This window comes from Centropristis striata, chromosome 14 (assembly GCF_030273125.1).
Source record: "Centropristis striata isolate RG_2023a ecotype Rhode Island chromosome 14, C.striata_1.0, whole genome shotgun sequence".
Lineage (NCBI taxonomy): Eukaryota > Metazoa > Chordata > Actinopteri > Perciformes > Serranidae > Centropristis > Centropristis striata.
This window is the reverse complement of record NC_081530.1, coordinates 24,212,753-24,229,851: the sequence shown is the minus strand read 5'-3', so window position 1 is coordinate 24,229,851 and position 17,099 is coordinate 24,212,753. Positions and strand designations below refer to the sequence as shown.

Sequence of the window (17,099 nt, the reverse complement as noted above, 5' to 3'; positions counted from 1 at the left end):
TTTGAAACGGGAGTCTACAATCGAATGATGAGTATATGATTCAACAAAAAAAATGTTTTTACTTAAATGTAATGGAACAGAAGTATGAGGTAGCAGAAAATGGAAAATCCAAATGAAAACTGTACAGTACCTGAGTTAAGGTACTTAGTTACATTCCACCCCTGTATTAAAGAATATAGATTCACATAAAAGCAAAAAAAAACTGCATTAACAAATTACATTAAATGAATAAAAGTAAGAAGAGAAGTGGTTTTAAAGACAGCCTAACATTCTTAGTCTGGCTGTTTCAGATATCAGAGGCCCTCAGAGAAAAAAAGTCCGGTCACCTTTAGTCTCAAACTTGGAAGGACTGTTTGAAGAACCTGCCTGAGGATCTCTGCTGGCTCACAGGGGACCAAAAAATTCAGTAATTTAGCTAATGTATGTGACTCAGGTTTCCTGAGGGAAGGAACAAGTACATCACTGGTATGGGATAGGATGAAGCCTTTTAATCACATCTGACAAGTGAATGGGCGTGGAATACATCAGGGGAAAGTTCTGCCCTTCTCTTGGTCATATATCTAAAATGATGCCATTTTTTTCTTTGCATTTCTTTTTTCTGGGCTGTTCTTGACGTGCTGTTCCGCCCAAAGGCTCAGAAACATTGGCTGAGTATTTCATTACTTTGGGAGGTTTGATTGTAATGCAGCTCTCTCTCTCATTTATGCACTTTTTAATTTGAATTTCAATCAATAATATAATGGTTTATATTCTTCATAAAACAATGCTAATTTTCTAGGCCATAAAATACAGTGAATTATAACAGTCAATCAGTGTGTTGTGATACTCGTATCATTCTGAGAACTCCATAATCTGCTCCGGGTTCAACTTCTCTGTTCGTTCATTCATGCTGAAGTCACCACTGGAACAACCACCAAGAGCATGTTATTACTTTGTTTTTCAGCCTGACCCGACATGCAACATTGTGGGTGTGTTTGATTTGCGTGCTTGGTGGGTAGTGCATTTAACCAGTGATTAACATGGATTTTAACCTTTTTTTCTCTCCTTTTTTAACTGGGCCGAGTTATAGTAATGCTAATCCTCATCTTAACTGTGTCCCAAATGTCCTTGTTCTTATTCTTGTGCACCGTTTGTACAGTTCACAAACTGTTATCCCCGACCTAGGTGCTGCTGATGTCACAAGATGATTAATTCAGTGAAGAAAAACTTCACATATTTCTATTCATTTTTCGACTTTGGACTAAATCTTTTCTTTTATCTAAAATATAGATCATTTTACCTTTTTAGGCTTCTGGTGAGAAAGTGGTTATCAGGGGGGCAGGTGGGCGGGACGCGGTCTGAAATGACAAGACATTTAGTTATAAGGAGCACCAGGTGGAAAGAATGAATAGATGAAACACTTAGGAACTGCTAACCACTTAAGCACATTTAAAAAGTGACAAATCTTAGCATAACTAATAACCATATCTGTCACATAAATGCATTGGAGTAAAAAGTACAGCATTACCGTCAGTTATAACATGAAATGGAAATATTTAAAGTACCTTAAAACTAAACTGAAGCGCAATATTTGAGTAAATGAGCTTAAATACTTTCCACTGCTGTTTCTTTATTAATTTATTCTATTATTTATTTCTCTCATTATATTATAATGACTTTTATTTGGTTATTTTTTGCAATTGGACCAACCCAACATAAACATAAAAAAGTCACTTTGCCTGTAAATATCTTGTATTTATAAAGTTGTGTTGCTTTTTCAAATGTTTATAACCTGTTTAAAGGAATTAAAAACAGCAAGAGGAAACAGAAAAAGGTCACATCAAATACAACTGCTGACATATAAGACCAGACAATAAAGCAGAACAGAAAAACAACCAAAAGTTAAGAAAAAAATGACCATATGAAATACACGTCAAGGTTAATTGCATCATTAAGAGGCATTAGTAAGTCCTTTTAATCAGTGTTGACTGTGCCCAAAACGGTCGTAGGCCATCTGACAGACAGGAAGCAAGAGACAAGGATAAAGGACAGAACATGCGTCTCTCTCAGTGATACAGCAAAGACAGGTAGGGTCACAGTTGATACAGGAAGCCTAATAGTATCCACCAGGAGATTTATGAAGTGATGTTCAGTTGGGAAATTTGCCCACAGAGCACTTTCAAGATGATGGTGACGAAATTTACAGCTAATGTATATTCCACATATAATATCCTGATGGCAGAGTCGTTGAGGTAACAGGAGTCTCTTGGACAAATTATGACCATGTTGACACAGCGGACACCCCGTTAAGGCCAACTGCAGGGGGTCAAGGAGTGCGGCCGTAATACATGTGAGATAAGAAAACACTGAGAGATACTCAGACTCTGTGAAGATTGAGGTCAGCGTCCCGGGCCTGAACTTACAGAGGCAGGTGAGCTTGAACTTCTTAAGCACAGGAGTGATTCAGGTAGGTGAGGATGTCTTCTAAGGACAAACAGTGTCTGGTTAAATGTCACGGATTAAATGTCACTGTGACTTGTGTAGATTCGGGCTGTTTCACAGCAATGAGGATGTTTCATAGGTAGTAGCAGAGGCATAAAAACACCACTTGTACACTTTTATATCTGTTGTATGGCCTCAGGTTATGTGGGAGAAATTGGTAGCTGTTAAATCATTTTACCCTCAGGCAGCTAGAACCCTTCATGAGTCTTTATTGACATTATTCTCACTGTTAAACACAAACACTGTAAAATTCTGACATGTGAAAGATGTAGTTTAACAGGAGCAGTGCTGTGTTTTAATGTATATAAATTCAGGAAAAGATTTCCTACATTGTGCAGAGGGATATTTGTTAGTTCTGCATGATTACTAAGAGCAGTTACTTGGCATTTTTTGTAATGAGTAATGGCAATCATTGGAAATAAATATTTTATTGAATGCACATGAACACTGATAATATTGTACCTTATACTAAAAAAATGGATGCAGCCACACAAAAATAGTTCCAAAATATACTTCTTCTATAAAGAATAACAGAAAATGTACACATAAAATGTATAATATAATTAAAGCACAAGTAGTTTAGTGGTAAAGGTTATTAAAAAAATTGGAGAATATGGTTATGAGCAATACATATTCACTAATCAACAACAGCAAGAAGATTTTATCACCGTTTTTATGTATGATGTGTATATGATTGGGTTGTTTTCTAATCATTATTTTATCTTCATGATGGGAATAATCACATTTTCCTCAAATTGCTTGCTTTAACATGTCTATCATGTTGCTTGTCTATAACCCCTTCCTATTGCTGTGTGACAAACATGGGCCAATATTATTCTTATTATTCTTATTATTCTTATTTTTTAATTATGTGAGACTTTAATGGTTCAATAAAGGTTACGTTAAAACATGTAGGCTTGGTTATGGATGAATGTTTTGCTTAATTTACCTGGTTTTGCTGAAAATGAACACAGTTTGAAAAGTACTGGGGATATTTTTGTTTCCAACTGATTTGTTTACAAGGAGGAAGTCAGACGAAATAGCCAGCCGTGATCGTATAGTGGTTAGTACTCTGCGTTGTGGCCGCAGCAACCCCGGTTCGAATCCGGGTCACGGCAGCTAGTTTTGACAGAGAGAAATGGGACATGTCTGATAAAGAGCATCAGTTTGATAGTGTCTTCAACAGTGTTGCCACAGTTACCTTGAAAAAGTAATCCGATTACTGATTACTCCTTTAAAAAGTAACTTAGTTACTTTACTGATTACTTGATTTTAAAAGTAACTAAGTTAGATTACAAGTTACTTTATTAGTTACATTCAGCAGCTGCCGACAACAACCCCTCGCCGCCTCAACATAAAAATGACAACCAGTTTTAAATTGCCAATACTCATTTTATTGGAAGTGTATTTTTAACAGTAACATACAAACTTAAAAACAATTTCCTGAAAAAAATACATGTTTTTATAAAAAATAAAATAAAGACAGTCTGTCTTGACTTCACTTAAAAACAAATACTCTTTTTTAAATAAGAAATAAAATAAAGACAGTCTTTCTTGACTTTACTTAAAAATAAATACTCTCTTTTTTTTTTGATAAAAAATAAAATAAAGACAGTCTTTCTTGACTTTACTTAAAAATAAATACTCTTTTTTTTTAAATAAAAAATAAAATAAAGACAGTCTTTCTTGACTTCACTTAAAAATAAATACTCTTTTTTAAATAAAAAATAAAATAAAGACAGTCTTTCTTGACTTCACTTAAAAATAAATACTAGTTTTGCCTTGTTTCTCATGTACACAGTGAACTAGAACGGCCAAGACAGTCTCACAGACCGTTCTGGTTTTTCTTTTATAAATAACTTCGTTTACATTAAAACTACATGTCTCTCAGTCGGCGACTTTTCCTAAATATATGTGTTTGATGGTTTCTGAAGCTTACAACTTATATATAATAATATATTAAAATGAAACAAACTCTGAGCATTTATACCCCGGACTGCCAATAGCGATCATATTGACTGCTGCATATAAACGGCAGTTATAGACCACTTTGTCCAGCTGTGCTGTGTGAATCGCAAGAGAGAAAGAGATGAGATACCGGGCGCGTACGGGCAAAAACTGAAGGAGGAGGATCGGATGGTGGCTCAGGTAGCGATGAGGAAACTGTCACTGTAAGCTGCACACCTGTCAGCTGCACACCTGTAAGCAGCTGTGCTCCATGCAGACATTTCTCAAACTTTATTTTGTAGGCTAAGGACAGACTAGATCATGATTGTGTTGGATATAAAGCGCCATATAGTCATCCTTACTGATTGACTTAACGTAGCCTGAAGGTAGTGGGAGTGTCTGTTGTGAGTTTAGGGGGACGTCAGCCAGAGCTGTAGTGTGTGTGTGTGTGTGTGTGAGTGAATGAGTGAGTGAGACTGCTGCCTGCTGAACAGAGGATCGCAGAAAAAGGATCTGAAGTGCCCGTGTTTCGGCTTCAAAAACCCGCAGAACTGATCCGAAAACAGCCCAATTTTATCCACCCACCCAAACCCATTTTTACCCGCAAAATAGATTGCAAAACCGCCGATCGACGTCGCTCCCCGAGTCGCAAGAAGAAAGCAAATATATCGTTTTACTAAGGAAAATGACAAAAAATAGTAACGCACACAGTGACTTGGATAAGTAACTTTAATCTGATTACTGGTTTGGAAATAGTAACGCGTTAGATTACTCGTTACTGAAAAAAGTGGTCATATTAGAGTAACGCGATACTAATTAACGCGTTACCGGCATCACTGGTCTTCAATAACTGAAAATGACGAGGTGAATGATACTTTCGTAAAACACACAAACTACAATCTGCCGTGAACTCTCAGCACAGGTGTAGGCCTAATGTCTTTTAGGAAGAAACAGTGTCTGGTTAAAAGTCACTGATTAAATGTCACTTTGACTGTTGTAGACGTGGGAAAATACGGGTGAATACGTCCATATGAGGTTACTATATCAAGGGGGAAAAAGTGTGATAAACAATAACTTGCGCACATTTATTTGTGATATATGACCTAAGGTTATCATGGTGAAATCAGTATCAACTGTTAGATCGTAACCCCGGGCTACTGAAAGCCTGGTTGAGATAGTTCACATGTCGAGGCCAGATCTGCTGGCCAGCCGTGATCGTATAGTGGTTAGTACTCTGCGTTGTGGCCGCAGCAACCCCGGTTCGAATCCGGGTCACGGCAGCCAGTTTTTAAGGTGATGGATGAGCGCACATATGCTGCATGTATGAAAATGAAACTCTGATGCTCATTTATTTGAAAACACTTGGCCTAATGGATATAATATATTGGTGTCACCCAAAAAAGCATGATTCCTGTGGTCTATGTCTAGTATCTTCAGGTTGAATGCACTTATTGTAAGTCGCTTTGGACAAAAGCGTCTGCTAAATGACATGTAATGTAATGTAAAAAGCAACCCTATCGGCGAAACACTACAAGCAAGAACACTGTTTTTCATGCACTTGTCAAAATTGAGATTTGAATAAATATCCACTTTTTTTAGCACTTACATACACCACATTTTTCAGTTTCATTCCTATTTTTCTGAAGGTTTTTGTTTTTTAATCACGGCCTGATTTATATAACATTTTATACCTGGTGATATCTATTAGTTAACATTTTAACCTATTTACAGCTGTAGTGTCTCCCTAGCATGGCTTAAAAGAGGTAATTGCCTTAATATCAATAAGTAATAATTCAATAATGTTAATAATTTATAATAGGTCGCCTATATATTAGGTTAAATAACTGTTCTGTTCGAATACCGTTGATGGTCGTCATCCTTAAAGTGTCTCAGTGCCGTGAAGTCTCGCGATACCACTTCCCAAATCCCGTCAAAATACAAACCAGGAAGCGAATGGCGGAAGTTTAGATCCACCTCACGCTTTCAGCTTCAATTTTTGAGGCAGAGCTGTTTTTTTCTGCTGAATGAAGAGGTCAGCCGAGTAGACAGCAGATGCCTTCAGCTAAAAACGGTGGACGGTTTTGAAGAAACGATGTCGTCGCGCTTAACTACCGGGCGGGATCGATGAAGTGACTGGTGCTGAGAGTGTCCTGTCACTGACAGCCTGCTACCAGATTAAACACCGGTAGGTTTAACGTATAGATTTTACTCTCCCACAACACATGATAACCTTAAAAGAAATCTGGCAGGAGTGACACTTTGTTAAGATTTAAATAAAAATCTGAGAATAAATAATTGCATCTTGACTAGCAAAGCCACAGAGAAGCAAGCAGCCCTTTTGAGTTTAAATTAAAGGGTTTCAGATCGCCCTTTAGCCAGCCGACAATCAGTAAAATTATTGTCAATTTCTACCACCAGTAAACAGTGATGGCTATTGACTGTAAACACAAGGAAATAAATAAATATGTGGCAGATACGTCTGATAACTCTGCCAGTGCATGCTCAAATTTTAATAATAAAACTTTCATAGCAAGCTCAAAGGTTTAAATCTCCGCTAACAGACTACACAGAATATACTGTACACTCGTTAGGGTGCACTGATTTAACAATAACATCTCCAATGTTTGCCAGAGGTGTAATATTACAAATGCAGATCTTTTTACATATGATCTGGCATGCCAAAACTGCAGGAAATATATTGCTAAAACGACCTCAGAAATGATAGAAGAGACTACTTGGCATGATACTGAAATGTGGTTCCTATTGAACCAATTGAACCAATTGAACCAATTGAAAATACATGCCTCTGTTAAATTACTAATTTTCCTTGCCAAGGAAACAATGCATTTTAGAAACCTGGAAACCTGATCTCCGTCACTCACAAAGGCTCTGCGGGGTTGCTTGGCTTTTTGTACAGTCATTGTTATTGTAAGGGAGCGTGCATTGTACGATTTTTCTTGTGCATTACTTTTTCCCTTGTTCTTTTTCCTACAACAGGGGAAATAGCAGTTGAAATACAGCCTGTATTTTATTGAGTAAAACAATGATTACAAACAGCTGCAACAATCAGAGTGAAAATATATTTTTCCTCAATGTCAGTCCATTTCCTCCTATCACCCGCCATCTCTTGTTATGTCTAGATGTGAGGCTGTCTGTAATACAGCAATAACAGGATGAGCAAGTTCTAGCCAATTTTCTTGCAGTAAAAAAGTGTTTTTCTGCATAAAAGCATGCTGTCAAATTGTTTACAAGAAACATGATACATTATTCTATTTTGGGGAAGGCCATTTTTACTTGTCCGCATACTTTTGGCCATGTAGCGTTGTGTATTTCTCATGACGAGTTTTTTAAGAGCCAGCTGATGAACACAGAACATATCATTCAGTCAGCAAGGATTTTGGATAAAAAGAATAATAAAGTAACAATAAACAGCACCTTTCAAAACACCTTTCAAAAGTTACAAAGTGCCTTAAATGGTTAAAAATAAAAACATTTCAATTATGTAAAATCAGACAATACCAATTAAAAAGAAAATAAATACCCCAAAATATTACAAAATATAAAGCAATAATACATTTTTAAAAAGATAGGACATGTTGGAAAGTTTTTTGCTCATTTTAATAAAAAGCTGTTTGAGAAGTGATTGTAAAGATGCAAGTTCTGTAAGTTTCACATCCTCAGGCAGGGAGTACCAGACATGAGGGGTCCTCACTGTTAGAGTTCGGTCACCTTTAGCTCTGAGCCTGGACTTAGGAACAGCCAGCAGAGCCCTGCCTGAGGATCTGAGGCTGCACTTTTCATTTAGGAGCAGCAATTGAACAATGTCACTGTGAACTGAACCATAAAGGGCTTTAAAATAAATCAGTAAAATCTTTTTCTTACTGGTAACCAGTGAAGAGAGGCTAAAACAGAGCTGATATGATCTTGTCTCTAGTGTTTGGTAAAAGCCGAGCAGCTGCGTTTTGTACCAGCCAAAGGCGTGAGATGTGTTTTTGGCTTTGGATAAGCATCCCACTACACGCTAACCCTCTTTCTATGACTCCTCATTTCAGACTTATGGCCCTGCTCCTCAGCTAACCGAGGGAGACGACGCTACGAGACGACGACACAAGCATCATGTTCCTGAAAACATCTTTCACCACCCTGATCGTGGGGGTGTTTGTGGTGTACGTGCTTCATACCTGCTGGGTGATGTACGGGATAGTGTACACTAAACCCTGCGACAGCCCCAAAGGTGACAACTGTATCACGCCCTTCCTGGCAGAGAACCCGAAACTAGAGGTCAGCCATGTAGAGGGATGGATGGTCCCACTGCTCAGTTTTCATCACACTGTGCTGCCAGTTGTGTGTTGCATAAATGTAATCTGTTATTTCTTTGTGTGTGTGTATCTAGTTGAGTATCTACACTGCACTTCGGCAAAATGCAGAGGGAGGGCATACTTTAATCCACAAAGAGGAAAATTTTGATGTCAACAACAAGTTTGAGAGGTTGGTGCAACTCATATTTTTTGTCACTTCTTAGATATGACTATATGGCTATAAGCCAGATAAATGACTTGTCTCCATCCTCAGATCTGAAGTCAGATGCATAGTCATGCATAAGCCTTATTTTGATGTAAAGATTTAATATAAATCCTTGCTTTCCTCTCTTTTTCCTACAGGATAGTAAATGTCTCTCTCCCTAAGAAGACCCGCAACAATGGAACTCTATATGCACTAATATTTGTCCATGAAGCTGGTGTCACTCCGTGGCAGGATCCGCATCAGGTCCATTGGGTGGCTCAGCTCACCACATACATGGTCCCTAAACCGCCGGAAATCTCCTTGATATCTGGAGAGGATCAAACGCAGGTACATCTCAATGGTTTCCCTAAACACTTCCTGGTATTTCAATGCATTACGTCCTGCATCACATAGAGTGCTGTGTGCCTGATGCATTGGGTTGTCTTTTCACTTTCTTTTGTTTTGAGACACATTACTTTGGCCATGTGATCACACAGGGTCAGAAAGAAGAAGCCCAGCAGAAGAAACGTGATGGTAACCCCGCGGCAGGAGGAGCAGCTGGTCCCACTTCCACGTCAGATCACCCAGTTTCCCACTGGCGCACTCGCCTGACACTCAACATTGTCAGCGACCACTTCATGTTCGACAGAGAATACCTTCCAAGTGATGTCCACACCTACCTCAGAGTGTAAGACAGTGAATAGAGAATTACTATTAACAGATTAGACAGACTTTAATAAGGATCCAGAGGCATCAGAGGATGTTTTGTTTTTCTGTGTTTCAGATTCAAAAATGGTAAAAAGGTGGTTTATCTACCGCTGCTGTTTGTTGATCAACTCAGTAACCGGGTGAAGGACCTTGTGGTGAGTTTACATTTAAATATATATGAAATAATACAATGTAATTGAGATTTATCAGTGGCAGATTTTCAAAAGCAATTTTTTAAACTTGCTTAGAGGAAAATGCTAACACTTATACTATAACCTGATGACTCAAGATTGGTAATGACAAGATCCTTGTTGATTTGTTTGAAGTGACCCCATCCATGATTTGCTTCCAGCCTTAGAATAATATAAAACCAAAGCTTAATTTCTCACCTATAAATAACAAGTTCAAGTTCATTATTCTTATCATGCACACAGCAATTACAAAGAAGCAATCGTTGGCACTGAATTAAGCCTCAGACACGCTTCAATAATGCACATTAATTATGTATAAAAACTAAGTTAAAATAAAAGTAAAACAAAGACCTAAAATAGTGCAAATTACAATAAAGGGCTAAAATACAGTATAATCACAAAAAGAAATATAAATATGTGCGGAGAGTGTTGCAAATGAAGTAACTAAATGTAAACTGCATTGTAGTAAATGTATGTATATATGTAAGTATAATTGCAAGTAAGAAAAAAAAAATATATATACACAGACACACACAGTTGGAAAACAGCAAGTAAAAATGAGTATCACAGGAATATAATTAAAAAAAATTCTAAGTATGGAAGATAATAGTTTGTAGAGATTTGCAGGCCATTACGCATCTAAAAGCAGAACTCTAAAAGAGTGTGGTTGTGTGTGTTTGCAGGAGATCAACAGCACCTCCATGGAGCTTCCTCTGACCATCTCCTACGACTCCATCTCTCTGGGGAGGCTGCGATTTTGGATCCACATGCAAGAAGCTGTTCTCTCTCTGCAGCAGTTCGGTATGTTAATCATCTCACTCTGTCTCTCTCTCACAAATAAAAAACACACACGCAGCCGAGAAGCCTTTCATTCTAATGCCATGTACATTTGTCTCTCTGTCTGTCGCTCTGTATGTGTTGCAGGGTTCACAGAAAAGGATGCTGATGAGATTAAAGGAATCTTTGTGGACACCAACTTGTACTTCCTGGCTCTGACCTTCTTTGTAGCTGCCTTCCATGCAAGTCTTAACCATGGAGCACCACACCACCTTACACTAGAATAGAATAAAACAGGGCAGAGCTCAAAAACACTCAAAGTGCAAAGTGTTGAGCATTGCATGATTCTCCAGCCTATAATTTCTTGACATAAAAATACATGAATAAATTCCTGATGAAACATATTGATTTTCCCTGATGTGGAACAATAATAAAATCAGCATGACAGGATAAAAGATAAAGGTTTAATACAGCCAGCCCTAACTACTAAAATTGTATAACCAGCCAATACAGTATTTTTAGAAGCAAACTTTTACCCATTCTGCTTTCATCCTGAACATAACAAAAGCATTTGAAAGTTCCAAAACACCTCCATATTAAAGAGAATAGGGCACTGAGGTTTACTGACAGTGAGCAATGAACTACAGCTTAAAAATCATGTCTATTTCTTCTCCAGCTCCTCTTTGACTTCCTGGCGTTTAAGAACGACATCAGCTTCTGGAAGCAGAAGAAAAGCATGGTGGGAATGTCCAGCAAAGCAGGTCGGTAACTTTATTCCTTTGAAAAAAAACAGTATTGGACAGTAAACCGATTATATTTTTTTATATATTTTGTGCTCTCAATAGCAATATTAGCCATATTGTTTAGCTTCTGATCATTTTCTATAAATTCTGAATCCACAAATGGTCTGGAATTGTCTGACTTTAAATGATGCTTTAATTGTTTTATTGTTAAACTTAAGCAGTATGAAACCTATTGTAAATGTGAAGAAACAAAAAAAGCTACAAGGAGTGTACATTTTTGAAAGGATGTACATTTGATTTGACTCTGAACTGAAGGACTTAAAATGAATAAATTGTTGATATACCTCTCAACGTGAATAAAGACAGTTTTAAGGGGAAAAAAATTGGACAAGAAACAAATGCAAAACAGATGCGTCAGTTGGGAAAAGTTTGGTGATTCAGCTGCAAACTATAAATTTGTTGCGAGTGGCTGAAAAGGGAATTACAGTACAGTATGTAACTGTCAGGCATTGAAGAGAATCTAAAAGAAAGTGGTGGGTGGCCAGATGTTGCGCTCTACTTCTTTCTGCTCAGCAACAGAAACACAACACAACAAAGGATGCTTTTGCATTCTTGCTGTCAGGTTATGGCAAGAATCTGCAAAATACTATGGAGCAATATTTCACCCACTGCAATATAAAATGGGAAGAGTATACTTCTGATTGTTTTGCCAGACCTTTCTCCTGCACTGAGACTGTGTAACCCCACAGATCTGGGACCATGAGGCAACTTGACTTATGGATTTTTAAAGTAGAAAACAACAGTGTGGTCAGAATATGCATCATTGATTTGGAACAATGCTGAACTGCATTTATCATTTTCTGGATCACGTCTAATCCACTGAAAGCCTGGACAAAATAACTCTGCAGCCATGTCAGTAACTTGGACCGAGCAGTTACAGGATTGTGTTTTGTTTTCCAGTGCTGTGGCGATGTTTCAGCACCATCGTGATTTTCCTCTATCTGTTTGACGAGCAGACCAGCCTGCTCGTGCTCATACCTGCTGGCATCGGCTCCATCATCGAAGTAAGTAAAATACATGTAAATACATACATACAGAACTGAATATTAACATACATGAATTCAACAAAACTATTGATGGTAGGTTGATAAGAATAAAATGTGTGATTCTTGTTGATTAATGCATAATATTCTGTGTTTTGGGATTTTTTTTTGCAGGTATGGAAAGTGAAGAAGGCCTTTAAGATTCAGGTTTTCTGGAAAGGAGGCAAACCAACATTCTTGGTAAGTGTGTGTTTGTGTGTAACTGGTTGATCTGTTTTATACGATCAGTCATTTATTTTAACAGCTCAGTATAAATCAATTCTTGCCTGTCAAGGTTGCTCTGCAGTGTTTGACTGTTTTATATGGATTGATATGCGGCCCATCAGTGCCATTTCCTCTAACTCCTGTGCACATATTTCTTTGAATAGATTTTGTTCATTTTCTCTGCCTGCTGCTGTCATACAGCTCACTATTAAATTAATGTAGGTTGAAGCTGAAAGCACAGAGCAGGCACTCAAGCTACAGCCAAATTTTGCAGCCATGATAGACAAGTCAACGTAAAAAAAAATGTTTCTGCAAAAGGGTATGATTGGCCTTGTTATAGATTTAAGTAGAAAATGCTACAATGAGTGGTACTTTTTTAATATTACGTATTTACATTGATGTAATGCATTTAAGAAAGGGGGGGGGGGGGGTATGTCAATATAAAAAATTAACAAAAATAGATATGGATCAGGGTTTATCTTGAAGTTGATAGTATTTTAGTTTTGTATAGTTGTTATCTGTATTCTTTTACTATCCTTTCCATGTCACATGAAACCATTTAGCTTGATTCCTAATCGTGTGATTTATTATCTCCCTTTTATAGATTTTGTTAATCGTCTCCTTCCATTTGCTTAATTGTTGAACCTCTGGTTTCAGCCAATTTTTTTTTTATCTGCTTAAATACCACTGCTATTAAAACTCTTAAAAGATACTTATCAGTTTGTTGCGAGAGTGGCTGTGGTGTTCTGCCAAGAAATAATTGCTCAGGCCCCAAAAGGATGGTGCACTGAAAATGGTATCTATCGCTTCCCTTTGGCAATGTGACGTGTAGTTCTAACGAGTGCATATAGTTTGGAATTGTCTCTTTGGCCACAGCATTTCCCCGTGTTTCAGATCCACTCACCTCACAGCTGCACAGATAGAGAAAATGTGAATAAATATGTGTGCTAACCATAGTTTGTTTTTCTTTTCCGTTGTACAGTTTGGGAAATTAGATGAATCAGAGAGGAGAACAGAAGAGTACGATACCCTGGTAAGACACATGCAGACGATGCAATATAATAAGCCATACTACATACTGCACATGTGTTTACTGGACTGTCAAGGTTGTGCTGTAACTCGATATACACTACGTTGTGTTTCTCTGTAGGCCATGAAGTATCTCTCATACCTCCTTTACCCGTTGTGTATTGGAGGGGCTGTGTATGCTCTAATATTCCTTCGATATAAGAGGTAGGGCTCTGTGTGGTTACACAGCATGTACACATTTTATAACGTGATTACTTATCATGTGATATGGATGCCGTCAGTCTCATCTGTCATTATCTCTCTTTGTGTCTCTCTGCCCCTGTTTTAGCTGGTACTCGTGGCTGATCAACAGCTTGGTTAATGGTGAGCATTTTAAAACACTCTGGACCTTTTAACTAATGCACTGTGAACACTAATAGAATCACAATATGAATACTGCCTTGTGTTATTAATTCCAGTATCTGATCAAAAAGAAAAGTTTTTTCACCTGTTCTTGTGGATGATTCCAGGTGTATATGCATTTGGCTTCCTCTTCATGCTTCCTCAACTGTTCGTCAACTATAAGGTCAGTTCATCACAGTTAAATTGTGTGTGAGAAAAAGTTTCAAAGTTTGCATCTAGGCATTGCAAAAATTGACTTTCAATGTTTTGTCTTTCAAACATCCCACTGACTTATTATGCTTAATTTAACAGCTGAAATCTGTGGCCCACCTGCCCTGGAAAGCCTTTATGTACAAGGTGAGAACACGACTCCAGTTTGTTAGTTTTTCTGTTTTGTGTTTGTTAAATTGTTAGTCTGGAATTACAGACTTGCTGTTACACTATAATAGTGCTAATCGAATAAATGACCACATTTTCAGCTGAAAAATGTTGGTGTTGATGTTCTGGCACAGATGACTGATACTGAAATATGTTCGCTATGACAACCATTTTCAGCATTCTTATTTTCTTATTTTTTTCAAATTAAGTTTGAAATGTAATTGATTGATATTGATGGTTTTTTTTTTTGTGACAGGCATTTAATACCTTCATCGATGATGTGTTCGCCTTCATCATCACCATGCCAACATCCCACAGACTGGCCTGTTTCAGGGACGATGTGGTGTTTCTAATTTACCTCTACCAGAGATGGTACATGCACAACACACAGATTTCTAAGTCACCATCAAAACACTCCCACAGCCGTTTTCTAAACTACAACATTCTCTCCCCTCCCTCAGGCTCTATCCAGTGGATAAAACAAGAGTTAATGAATATGGAGTTTCTTACGACGAAAAACCCAAAGGAAAGAGTCACAAGGACTAGTGAGGAGAGAAGAGTTTATTGGCATCCATGATCTGGTATCTGCGGGTTTTGTCTTCAGTCCACTGGTATCCGCTAGTTGGTGTTGGTTATCTGGTATCAACAGAGCTGGTTTAATGGTCCAGAGTCAACGGTCAGTTAGTTGACCAAGTGCATCAACGTGTTTGTGGTTTTTGACTTTCCACTTCGTCCCATAGTGCAGTGCAAGTGTTGAAAGATCGACGTGTGCTTATCAGCCTTTTGGAAGGGTTTATTTGTTTGTTTTACAGCGTGTGATGGGACAGGAAGATCTTTAACCTCTAGCCTATTCAATGTGATGCAACAACCTGGGAAAAAAATCTCACCGGTGTGAATGACCGGAACCGCGCTCACAGGACACTACTCAGCCTCGGTATGAAAGAGTACACCGATGACTACAGTATCTCTCCTATAGTCGATATTGTAAGCATTAATTCTGCTTTTCCTCTTTTTCAAATATGTCAATCCACAAAGCCAGTCACATTCCTTTTCTATTGGAACAGCTTTATACTGTTAATATCTACCTTAATTTCCAGCTTGGCACGTCTGCAAACACTGGTTAGGTTGCTGCAAGAGTAAATTTTGATTTATTACATTGGGTGGGACTCCCATTTCAAGCTGAAGCCGCCTCTTGAGGATCACTGTAAATATTTTGTTTTCAGAATTTTTCATTGCAATGTAAAAAAAAAAAACCCTCATTATTATCATTCTTTAAAAAAAAACATGTCTATCATATATTCATATTCCATAAGTGCAAAACCTGATACACCGGAGCTTTTAACAACAATCACAGTTTCTACATTGTAAGTGGATGTAATGTTAGCTCAGTTAACTATTCCTCACGCAGAATTTGAGAGCTTATATGTAATTGCACTCATTATGTTTTAATATTGCTCAGTGAAAAGGCTGTTAACAATTTGCCCCTAAGAAAGTGTCAATGAGTAGACAATTTTTTATCCCAAATTATCATGTAGACAGAGCTAACATGTTTAAAGTCTGGGACCAAATTCTAGAATGACGGACTCCATTTAACCTTCCTGTTACAGTGACAATATACATGCTTATAATGACTGAGGGCACTTAAAAAGTAAAAATAATTAGTCAAATTTAAAATAGACCTACGTCACTAACTTGTAGAGATGTGCTAATGTACTTTCCACCTAGGTACAAAGTGTGTACTTTTATCAATGAAAGCCACACTGTCGTTTTCGTCCACTCTTGTTTTGCAGTTTTACCTGCTCAAGTATTTTTTACATATCAGGGCCAAGAAAATATGATTGTGCCAAATATGAGAACGGTTCTTTAAACTGTTTGTGAGCTTTGTATGTCCACCATAAACTGTCCATCTGATGTTTTTAAATAGACACTGACATTGTAAGGGAAACCGTAAATTGTAAGACTTGAGGAAAGTATTACTACATTTGGATTTACAGTCACATTTTGATTTTTTTGGCCCTAGTTTTAACGTTATGATTATTTTTCCTTTGTTTCTATGTTGTTGATGTTTTTTTTAATAGAAAGATAATGGATATATTAGATCAAACACAGTTTTTTTTTCCTGTGTAAATGGGGCCAGGAGAGATTTGCCAGAAAATTGCCTTGAAATACCTATTGTTATGTTTGTGTTTTTGATTGTGAATTAATAAAATTGCTGACTGAATATATTGTTTGCATTGGATTTGAATTTTATTCTGTACATTTTCTTCAGAGTTTTGGTTCTAAGTGATAATATCAGCAGGAATTACAAAAAGCCCACATATAGAATTACACTGTTTCAGATTTCTCAACATATGGTATACCTATGTAGAAATTTGATAGAGTGCTCAATATATATACAGTATATTCAGATCCTCTTGAGTACAACCAACTAGTAGTCAACTTAAAACTCAAATGTTCAGATTTTAAAGATCTGATAAATTAGATAAAATATTTTATTTGATGAAGTGGAAATGAAAAAATAAGTGTGTGACTCGACCTCTGAAAGATTATACCACTTGTTAAAAAAAGTGAATACATTTAAAATTAATATAATTTTGGATAATGATAATATCATTAATTGATATTAATATTAATAATGATAACTTTCGTGTTCT

General features: G+C 37.2%; 1 protein-coding gene and 2 non-coding genes across 3 annotated transcripts; all 3 read left to right on the top strand.

Annotated features, from left to right (window-relative positions):
* Positions 1–3,527: 3,527 nt before the first annotated feature.
* trnah-gug (transfer RNA histidin (anticodon GUG)) lies at positions 3,528–3,599 on the top strand. Its single transcript has one exon. It is a non-coding gene; the product is annotated as a tRNA-His (tRNA).
* Positions 3,600–5,636: 2,037 nt separating this feature from the next.
* Positions 5,637–5,708, top strand: trnah-gug (transfer RNA histidin (anticodon GUG)). Its single transcript has one exon. It is a non-coding gene; the product is annotated as a tRNA-His (tRNA).
* A 654-nt stretch (positions 5,709–6,362) lies between these two features.
* clptm1l (CLPTM1 like) lies at positions 6,363–16,666 on the top strand. Its single transcript, XM_059350481.1, has 18 exons — positions 6,363–6,613; positions 8,481–8,709; positions 8,822–8,916; positions 9,090–9,279; positions 9,429–9,619; positions 9,716–9,794; positions 10,514–10,631; positions 10,755–10,849; positions 11,284–11,368; positions 12,311–12,414; positions 12,568–12,633; positions 13,640–13,690; positions 13,808–13,890; positions 14,015–14,049; positions 14,196–14,251; positions 14,380–14,424; positions 14,702–14,817; positions 14,907–16,666. Exons 2-18 carry the CDS (start codon positions 8,545–8,547, stop codon positions 14,989–14,991), a joined length of 1,659 nt encoding a protein of 552 aa, XP_059206464.1. The 5' UTR covers positions 6,363–6,613; positions 8,481–8,544; the 3' UTR covers positions 14,992–16,666.
* The last annotated feature ends 433 nt before the right edge of the window (positions 16,667–17,099 follow it).

Coding starts and splice junctions, on each gene's coding strand:
- clptm1l (XM_059350481.1), top strand. CDS start 8,545: ATGTTCCTGAAAACATCTTTCACCACCCTGATCGTGGGGGTGTTTGTG. Junction 8,710..8,821: donor CAGAGAACCCGAAACTAGAG/GTCAGCCATGTA, acceptor GTGTGTATCTAG/TTGAGTATCTACACTGCACT. Junction 11,369..12,310: donor GGGAATGTCCAGCAAAGCAG/GTCGGTAACTTT, acceptor TTTGTTTTCCAG/TGCTGTGGCGATGTTTCAGC.